We start from the raw sequence: 10,810 nt of genomic DNA, 5'->3' as shown, positions 1-10,810 counted from the left end.
ACTTTAAAGTGAAGAGCCCTACATTTTGAAATACGGCCCAATACACCATGAAACCAAACCCCTTCATTTTATCCCTGAAATCTCCTTAATTTCTCATTACATAAACATTAATTATCCATTAGAAATAACATAGCTTTAAAAGAGTAAGGTTAGTATCATGGGTTTTTAAGGGATTTATTCATGGGTTGATTCGTGGAGACGCTATATTAAGGAATTTTTCATACGTTTTGTGCATGGTTTACAGGTTATTAATGAGTTATTTCTTTTATTTTCATATATTTTGGGGGAATTTTTAACAGTATGAGTACAAATAATACACGTATACATCAACTTCATTACAAAAAAACCCCAAAACAAAACAGGACAGGACAGTCAGATCAGCAACCAGTACTGTAATTGAACATATTAACATGGGAAGGGGGTGAGAGTTAGGGTGGGGGGTTAGGGGTTATCTTGTGCTTGGACATAATGAGTTATTAATGGAAAGTTCCTGTCTCCCTGAATTAAATTAGAATGTAAGGAGTCAAAATTTAAGGGGTGTTTGATGGGGGATTTTGCATGAATTAAGGGGTGAATTAATGTAAGTGTAAGGTTATTTTAAGGGATTACTGGTCCGTAGAGACACTTGAATGGGACAAATGGGAGTCATTTCTTCTAGCACATTTAGCATTATTCTCAGTCTTTTGGTTAGTGTTTGTTTAAATCTTTCCCCAGCCTCTTATTTGCTTGAAATCTATGTGGTACACTGGTTGGATGGAGCATGATCTTCTGTTAGTGTCAGAAAAATGTTACAATAAAAACTCCTGGCTCATTCTGCAGACTTGGATCACGTTCATCCTGTGGCGTTCTTATCCTCAGCAGTGTTCCTCAGAAACGTAGAGCTCTTAAACTGCTCCTCCCTGTCTTCTCTTCTCTTCTCTTCTCTCCTCTTCTCTCCTCTTCTCTTCTCTTCTCTTCTCTTCTCTTCTCTTCTCTTCTCTTCTCTTCTCTCCTCTTCTCCATTCCAGGACCCCACAACCACGCTGCCGGGAATAGGGAGGACAGACATATTTTCATTGCGTGTGGTCAACCGAGGGCTAGTTAGGGTGCGCCTGTGCAGGAATGTGTATGAAGACAGACACACTGAAATGAACCGTGCTAATGTGGATTATTTTTGGGTTCATTACTGTAACTCAAATACAGAACTTGATGTATCTAGCTCCACTTTGAAGTAGCTTCAAGCCCCTTTCACATGAAAGAGAACGATTTTTTAAAACGGTGTTGGTGTTATGTCTTTAATCATACGGCATATGAGAATTGGAATGATTATACATTTGCAAGAAATCCAGCTGGGCAAACTGTATATCAAAGGTTGGTAGTCAGCACCCACTCAACCCACTAACACTACCTCCAGACTATAATGTCAGACTAAATGCGCAGGAAGTATTTTCACCAGATAAGAGAGAGATGAGAGACTTAGCAGGAAGAGGAAATAACATTTATCTTTTGCCTCCTATCAGATGAAGCCAGAATCAAGGCAATCTCTTCTTGGAATCCTCAAATTTTGTGTGGCTGTTTTTATTTTTTGCACATAAATCCACAGAACAGTGTGACAAGCAATAAACAGCAACCGAGAAGTTCGACTTGCAGTTTCATATTTGGCCAGACTGCCTGTTCTCCTGCTGCTGTGGGGGATTTGAAATTGTGACACTCAGGAAAGTGAATCTTTTGTAAGACGTTATGACACTGCAGTGTGAAAAAGGTGACACTGACTTCGAATGAGGACAGATGAAATGGAAATGTAACGAACAACAAGACTTTTCAGGAACACAGCTGCCCCTGCGTCAGCTGCTCTGTTCCTGCATGCTGGGGGGTTCCTGTTGAATTCTGGGAGTTTTACTGGGCCCAGGGCAGTGCCATTTAGCCAGTAGATTCCTATGTGATGAAGTGAGGCATTTTACTTCAAACTCCAAAACATGGCCCTGGACCACGGAGCACTCTCTCTGTCTCCAAATCAGGTCAGAGCAGGACTTCAGAGGAGAAACATGAATAACATGTTCTGCACAGTAACATATTTATTCTAAATTCTACATAAATGTTGAGACTGACAGTGGAATAGTGTTGAATTTTGGCATAATAATGATCGCTTGCTGTGCAGTAGGCTACAGTGCATCACACAGAACCACTCTGAAGTTTATGGCTGTTTTGCCTTGCTTTTGCTGTTACCTTGTGTGTTCCTTGGGTACAAATAAAAAATATGTGATTAACAGGACATAAATAGCTCACTTGTGGAGTTAGGATACAGCACCGAAGATTGAGAATCTGAAAGGAATGCTTTAACCACATTGTGCAGCTGTTCAATGTAACCTGGTGAGAAGAGTTTAGTTCAAATTATCAAATCCAGGGGCATCGGGGCCAAAAGCAATCTCGTCCCGCCATGATTAGAAATGGACAATGGCTCCCACTTCAAAATAAGCGTGGAAAAATATGTTTGAAGCCAAGTGATACAGACTCCAGTTTTCTGGTGGAGTGACCAGGTCAGAATGACTCAAGTTTTTGTGGACGACAGTTAAAAACATCTCTCTCTCAAAGGCGTCTCACCTTTGGCTCCAGTGTCAACGAGCCTGAAGGTGGTTTAAGTCCAGCAGATTGATGGTGCAAGTCTCTGTGCAGAAATGGTGGTGTCATGACATATGTCTTTTCTATTTCATCTGAAATGAATTCCTTTTTTGCAGCATAATAAAACATATCCCTTGTGCAAGGTTGATGCCATGAATGCAGTGAGCTCTCACTGGTAAGAAAAAAAAAAAGATTTATTTGTTCCTGAGGGAAGAGTGCATGGGCACAGCTGTAGTCAAGACCTTGTCACAGTGGGTATTTCTGGGCGACCAAAGAAAAGAAATGATGTTTTTTTGTCTCACAGTAATAGCTCTAAGTGTTTCCCCCACCTGGGTTCTCAGCTGCAACACTTTCCCATAATCCTGTTGCTCTAGCTGTGTAAATATAACGGTAAATGCCCCATAAGCGCGCCTCCCTGCTTGAACAAATCATTGGAATGGAGCTCATTTGCCGGGCAGGACTGGCTTACTCCTCACTGCCATTCCTCTTAGCGGATCCCTCTTCTTCTATGCCGCCTCCTTTCCATTCAGGACCGCTGAGCTCTTCCACCCAGCTAGATCAGGTGTGGATCTTAGCAAGGATCCAGGTTTTTACAGCACAGGGGGGGGCTGACTGACCTCAGCTAATACTGCAGCTGCACCTGCCTGTCATGTTGGTCTGGGGAAGTGAATGGCGTGCTGGCCGACTCCTTGGCGGGCTCACACACCCGCACACGCACACATACCTGCACACACACACATACCTGCACATGCACACAAACACGCACACACATGCACGTGCACACACATTATAGTCCTTTCCTCACTAGACTGTCAGCTCTAGGAGAAATGATGTTGGGTGTATGAAAGAGCCGTACTGTGTACATTTGGACATCATTCTTACCAAAGTATACTGTTTTGACGTAAGGTGACAGAAGAAAGACGACCTCTGTCTGGAGGAGGAATTTCAGATCGGTGCTAAGATACAGCTGATTGGTGATGAAGGGGGACTGAGGTGCCTCAAATTCTTCCTTTTCATCAAGAGTGCATTCTGGGACTGCAGCCTTACAATCCTTACAGCTAGTCGGTGCGTTCGCTGTCTGTGCCCATTATTGGATCTTTACCATCTCCCATAATAACATCGATTAATGTCATTGCCTGTGAGTTCTAATTAGACTTGTGCAGCGTGCTTTTCAATGATCTAATACCAAGAATGACATTGATTCGTCTAGGAAGAGAAGAAAGAGTGTAATTCAGCAGAAGCCAGAGGAGAACTATACTTCTTATATGTATAAAGTATAAAATTCCAAGTCTAGGCACAAGTGTGAATGGTATATATAACATGCTTAATTTAGAGGACGCCTAGAGCACTAAAACACCTTCTCGGGGTAATATATTTCCCTAATGTCCAGAGCAGCAGTCTGGCCGTCCTTCTGGAGAACAGACAAATTATTTGCAGTTGCAGCTGTAGCTACACACTGTGACAGAGATGTTTGTAGAGGCGGGAGCACAGCTGGTTTACATTGATGTGAGCTGACCACAAGTCTATTCAGTTTGTGTGCTGTTCAAATGAAGTTCAGTGGTACACAGGCACACAGTGGAGTGTTTGTTGTTTTCTGCAGAATTAGCAGAGGTTGTATAAGGTTGAGAGTTGTTATGGGCTCAAAAGCAGGGATGTAGTGGAGGGTAAATCCACCTAAACTCAGTTTACCCGCTTTTTTTATTTGTAGAATTAAACCATCTCTTTAAGCTGACATAAATCTTTATAATGTAAATTCATAGTAGCCTATTCATAGTAAGTAGTATCAAACTGATGTTAGTTATACGCAGATAGGGTATTTTAACATAACATTTAACATAAAAACATAAATTGATGTCTAAAAATATAATTAATTTGTGTTTATGTTGTTTTATGATAATCTGAAACTATAGGGCATACTTTACCTTTTTATTTGCCACTTCATCACTGCCTAAAAGCAATATTTAGAATGAGCTTTTCTACCCATCAGCCTGCCACCCTCACAGACAGGCAGGTGTGTCATAACTTTTTAAATGTTATACTTTGCTGTTGCAGTCCTAACTTATTGTTTAGCCTATTAGCTATAAATCGCCTATAATTAATGGGGTGGAGTTGGGGGCGGGGCTACTGGCATTTTAATATTCATATCCTAATGTGTGATTTTGCTGAGTGGCCCTTCACCCTGGCTGCTCCACAGAGTCTCCAGACTGAGGCAATTACTGGTTTCCGTGGCTCGAGACGCCCAGAGGCAGCGCAAACACGGCGCAACTCTCCGTATAAAACGGACGCGCCGCAGTCAAAGTGGAAGAGGACATGCTTGTGCAATCTTGTAGGGAGGCTGCTTGTTCTCTGAGCAATTAGTGAGTGCCAGGACTTCTGCATAGTGCGCTTGCAAAATGAGGAAACGTGTCGCCTTCACCTAAAGAATTTCTCTCTCTGTGGAACAATACAAGAAAGTCTCAAGAGGATCTGTTGAAGCTGGATTAATGTTCTTTTTAATTAGCGTGTAATGGCTGAATTGTGAAAGGAATTCCAACCTCCATGGACTTCTTATTTCAAAAGGTAGGATACGTGTCCTTGGTGTTGTCATTTGTATTGCTGTTATAGGCTACTACTATGTGCAAAGTTTTCACTCGTTTTCAATATAAAGATAGATTAAAGGACAAATGACACATGCACAAACTTTGACAATAACTAGCATAATTTGTCATTGTTAAGATTAGTTCATAAAATTAGTTTGAAAATGTTTATTTTGGACAAAATAATATGCAACATCTTTCTTTACATTTTACAGTTTGGAATGTAAACTATTTGACAGAAATGTTAGAGAATGTCCAGAAAGTGTGTTGAATCTTGCATAACTTCCATTTAATAGGAAAGAAATGAAACAATCTGATATCGCTCATAGATTAAAACAATGTGCCGCTTGGAAGAGAAATCCAAGAGACTCCAGATGTGCTCCATTAAACTATATGGGGCTACAAATGTAATGTTTGGCAAGATATGGCCATTCTCATTATGTGTTTTGATGGGCTCACCCAATGATGAATTCTCTTTGATCCAATCAATACCAGTTTATGGTATTGGTTCCTAAGGTAATCCCAAAGTATCTCTGATCTAACATATAGAGTAAACCTACTGAACCTTTATATACAAATGAATGCTCAGAATATATATTCCCAATGCCTTCCCTGTTTTGTGACTTTAATGAAGCGGTAATGACAGTTTGATTATACACATGCTGCTGTATGAAAACAGCACCTTTCAAGGAATGCGGGCAACAGTTTTCAGTGTCAACAGAAATTGTCAGAACTTGTTCAGAGTTCCTGTGTTGCCTTGTGCGAAGGGAAAACTATGAGGCCGTTTGCATAATAAGCTCAGGGATATTGAGCGACTGCTGAGAACTAATTTATTGTCTTTTAAAGATGAGTCACTTTGTCCTGAAGAGCTTTGCTTGTCCATGGAGACTACAGTACTGCTTTCTCTGGAGTGTATGAAGTAATCCCACCACACTTTGGTGATATAATCTCTGCAAACCCGTTAAGAGTGTGCATACTGATCCAAGCTCTTCTCCTCCCCAGTGCCCTCTCACCCAGAGGAACCTGATGAGGCCCGGAGCCCGGCGGTGATGCTGGCAATGCAGCACTACAACTCCTCGGGCATTATCGCCCCCACGCCCCTATCCAACCACACCAGAGGCGAGGTGACCGAGGTAGAGAGGCATAATGCCACCGCCCTTCCGCCCAGCAACCCCACAGCCGCCGGTCTCTCCATGACTCTGGGCATCCTGTCCAATGTGGTGGCCCTCATCATCCTGGCCAAGGCTTACAACCGCTTCCGCCGGCGCTCCAAAGCCACGTTCCTGCTCTTCGCCAGCTCCCTGGTGGCTACTGACCTCGTCGGACACGTTATCCCCGGAGCCCTGGTTCTGAGGATGTACTCGGCGGGCACTGGGCCAAGAGTGGCTGATCCTGCTTCCAGCGCTCCGGACGATCCCGACGGCCCTTGTCTGTTCCTGGGGGGCAGCATGGTGTTCTTTGGCCTGTGCCCGCTCTTCCTGGGCTGCGGCATGGCTGCTGAGCGCTGCCTGGGTGTCACCAGGCCCCTGCTGCACGCTCAGCTAGTGACCACGGCACGGACTAAGATGGCCCTGGCCCTCATCTGGCTGCTGGCTTTATGCGTGTCCCTCCTGCCCTTCTTCAGCCTGGGCGCCTACACCTACCAGTACCCCAGGACCTGGTGCTTCATCAGGGTGCTGGGGGACACCAGAGGGACGGATCTGGCCTTTGTGATGCTGTTCTCCGGACTGGGCTTGGCCTCTCTGGCCGTGGCCCTTGTGTGCAACACCATCAGTGGGATCACGCTAGTGAGAGCCAGGCTACGGAAGAGGTCCTGCTCCCACCGCCGCTCGGCCAAGTCCCATGACATTGAGATGGTCGTCCAGCTGGTTGGGATCATGGTCACCTCCTGCATCTGCTGGAGCCCCCTGCTGGTGAGTTTGGGGAAGATAAGATCAGAAGAAGTAGAGAAGTGGAGCTGCGCCATGGCCTAATGACCTCTAATAGAGCATGAGAATATTTATATATGATTCATATAGGCTACATACCGTATGTTCTTCGATTTCAAACATATTACGCTCTGTGTTGTTGTTGAGTGCACACAGAAAAAAATGAAATGTTAGGTTATAGTTAACAGCTCTGATGACTACCTTTCTAAAACTATTTTTCAGAATGTAGGAATACAAGTAAATATATGTAGCCTATAAACAGTTCATGTGTGAACACTATGGATCATGTTGTCTTTGGGGACAAAATGACTGCATTCTTCACATTCTTCACCATCATTCCTTTAAAAAGCATGAAATCAACATGAAGTCCTAAAGTTCATGCTGTTCAAACCCTCTAAAATATCACACTATGCAAAGATGTCTTCACACAAGACACATTTTATACATATTTGTTCATGTTTTAAGTTAAATTCATGCTTCCTTGTGTCAGGTGGAATAAATTAGGAATTAGGCGTCTTCTCCTTCATTTAGAAAGTAGTTACTCCGGGGTATTAGCAACTTAGACTATTTGATCGATGATTGCTGAACTCTGGTAGAGAGTTCTGGCACTGACAAACGCAGCACTGAAACTTTGCGTCTCTCATTTTCAAGTGCTGAATAATTAGAATTTGCAACAAGTGAACTAATTTCATGCCAAAGGGGTAAGGAGATTTACAGACCTTTCAAACATGGGGACTATTAAGGATTCAAACACTTTGGAAGTGTCATGTTTAACTGCACCAATACACAGTTAAACTGACAATAACCAGTACATTTTAACTATGAGAAATGAAAAGGGCCACTGGTTTGCATCACAGCAAGCTGTTGACAACAGCTTACCATTTTATTTCAATGTTACTGCGCTGCATTGCATGAAGGGAAAACTTTGAAGCCCTTTGTATACATACCTCAAGGGTGTTGTGAGAGACCTCTTGTCTTTAAAAACCTGTCACTGCATCCTGAGCAGGTTGTCTATGTAGCCAAGGATAGTGACTTGCTTTCTCAAGCTTATGAAATTGGCCAGCAAAACTTTGTTGATATAATAATTACTAACTTCTAATCAGTATGCATACTGATCTAAGCTCTGCTCCTTCCTTGCACCTTCACACTCAGAAGAACTATATCAGGGCTATAGGCCTAAAATGTGGATTTTCCAGTTCACACACAAAAGTCTCATCAGTGACATTACTATGCAAAGACGAGATGTCCTTCACACACAAAGTGGTCAAACTCATAGTTCCTTGTGTCAGTTGGAACGATTAGGAATTACTTCAGTAGCGCCTCCATCATTTAGAAAGAAGTCTCTCCAGTGCATTAGAAAATTAGCTTATTTGAATTAGATGCTTTGACCATGACAAACTCCACACTGAAACGCAGCTCTGCTTCTCTCATTTTAAAGTCCTGAATAATCAGAATTTCAAAGAACTGAAGTAATTGCATATCAAAAAGATAAGGATACAAAGACTTTTCAAACATGGAGGCTATTAAAGATTCAAACACTGGGGTTCACAGACCACCAATATGCTGTGTTTAATTTCACAAACTCTCAGTTAAAATGACGATGACCAGGATATTTTATGTGTGAGTAATAAAAAAATGGTCACTGGTTTGTGTCACAGGAAGCTGTTGAAAACAGTTTATTGTGCCATGCTGTGATTGGTTCATTTAATATTACTGTAGTCTTAGAGCAGCAGCCAATTACTTTCTTTTTATTTTATTATACCCCAACCAATGACTACTGGTAGGGGTATTATTGAGTTTTGAAAACTGTAATACATCTTTTTTTGCACCTAAAGGAAATAAGACACATTTTATTCAGGATCTTACTTGATTTATTAAACTAAATAAACTAAAATGAATATAATTGCTCAGAAGATGCATATACAGTATATATACCTATATCTGGGATATATAGTGTTAAGATTATGACCTAAAAATTTCAAGTTGTCATAGTGACCTAATCTTAACACTACATATCTCAGATTCTTCAGCGTGTAAACTTAATCTAACAGGATGGACTGTCATAATAATATCAATGAGCTGAATTACAGTATCCTAATATGTCGCTTGTGAGCGAAATAACATTTGAAACAATGGATTACACCACATACAGTATATAACATACGTATCTATTTGTCTACCTCAAATATTAGCTACCATTACAGTTTATTGTGATTTATTTGTTTGTTTGTGTTTCAATTAGATTGAGGGATACAGGATGAGCTTGGCTAAAACTGCTCTTTATTCTTTAACCGTTCTTCTCAGATCTTTGGACTGATGTCAGTGACGCACTCCTACAGCGGCTCCATCAGCAGTGACAGGGACACCTACAGGATGCTGATGGTGACGGGCGTGAGGCTGGCGTCCTGGAACCAGATCCTGGACCCCTGGGTCTACATCTTGCTGCGCCGCGCCATCCTCAAGAAGATCTACCGCATCACCAAACGGCGGGCCAGTTTCAAGGGGAGCACATTCCGCTCCATCCGCTGGGACATCAGCTCCTTTCAGAGCTCAGAGAAAAACACTGGTAATCAGATTAAAGGGACATAGAAAAGCAGGAGGATCCACAGGAGGGAAGGGATGTGTCATCTGTCACTCTTTAGGGACGCTCAGTCACTTGCCAGCCCTATTCATGGGATCAGAAGTGAACCGTGCAGCCTATCACTTGGATCAGAAAGCACTGGTAAAAGGTCATATATGAAAAGAGTTTTTTTTTCTCTAGTGGGACTGAGAGTTACCCTGGTTTGTGTGAATATGAAGTATTTAGAATTATAATTCCTCAGCATCTTCCAGTTTTTGGAATAGCATTGACAGGCTAGTGAGAACTTTGTTGGTTGTTGTGTGTATGAACCAGTCTTACACTACATAGCGGAAAAGATACAATTCATAATGAACTCTTCCATTGTATTACATAATGAACTGCTAATACTGTACATCTGAATGCATAGATACAGGACACATTTGCATTGCAGAGTCTGTCCTCTGTGAGGGCGGATGTGAATCGAGCAGTAATTGCCGGCCAGAGAACAATGTGTGAATTTCTTGCTGAGTAAGCAAGTGACGAGTGGATCCATATGGTCTTAAAGCAAACATCTCAACTCTAACCGTTTGTCTGTAAATGTGCCATTCGATTTGTTCTCTGACACAATGTAAAAGTCAGTGACTTGTGTAAATACTAAAACAACAGAGCAAAGTAAAGGCTGTGCTTTTACCTCAGCTTGAAGATGTGAAAAACACTCAGTATGTGTCAGACGTAGTGCTGTGGCATGAATGTGAACCTGTCTTTATTGTGTGTCTGTGAATGTATTTATTTTTCCCCAGGTGTCTGGGGACTGAAGTGAAGCTATGTGTTGCAAAAGCTATTGAATGTGGCATTGCCGAATAAAAGGAATGTAAGATCACCTAATAAAGGGTATCTGTTAAATCTTTCCAGCTCATTCTGGTTTTTAATGATGGGGCCAAATAATGGGGTCAAAATTTGACAATTTTGTCAACGCAAGGTAAAGTTTCCTATTTGAATTCATTCTTTATTCTTCAAACGTGGGTAAACCTACCCACCCTTTGACAGCACAGTATGTATGAATTGCACTTTGTTGGTTTGGTTCCAGCAGCTGCAATTAGTTTAATGAAAACTAGTCACCATTTATTCTGAGCAGCTCATTTTGAGTG

At 42.0% G+C, this 10,810-nt stretch overlaps 1 protein-coding gene across 1 annotated transcript; it reads left to right on the top strand.

The window, feature by feature from the left end:
* The first annotated feature begins 4,915 nt into the window (after positions 1-4,915).
* Positions 4,916-10,539, top strand: LOC139926714 (prostaglandin E2 receptor EP1 subtype). Its single transcript, XM_071918514.2, has 3 exons — positions 4,916-5,157; positions 6,177-7,087; positions 9,407-10,539. Exons 2-3 carry the CDS (start codon positions 6,224-6,226, stop codon positions 9,689-9,691), a joined length of 1,149 nt encoding a protein of 382 aa, XP_071774615.1. The 5' UTR covers positions 4,916-5,157; positions 6,177-6,223; the 3' UTR covers positions 9,692-10,539.
* The last annotated feature ends 271 nt before the right edge of the window (positions 10,540-10,810 follow it).

Source organism: Centroberyx gerrardi, chromosome 7 (assembly GCF_048128805.1).
Source record: "Centroberyx gerrardi isolate f3 chromosome 7, fCenGer3.hap1.cur.20231027, whole genome shotgun sequence".
Lineage (NCBI taxonomy): Eukaryota > Metazoa > Chordata > Actinopteri > Beryciformes > Berycidae > Centroberyx > Centroberyx gerrardi.
This window is presented reverse-complemented; position numbering and strand designations above follow the sequence as displayed.

Coding starts and splice junctions, on each gene's coding strand:
- LOC139926714 (XM_071918514.2), top strand. CDS start 6,224: ATGCTGGCAATGCAGCACTACAACTCCTCGGGCATTATCGCCCCCACG. Junction 7,088..9,406: donor TCTGCTGGAGCCCCCTGCTG/GTGAGTTTGGGG, acceptor CGTTCTTCTCAG/ATCTTTGGACTGATGTCAGT.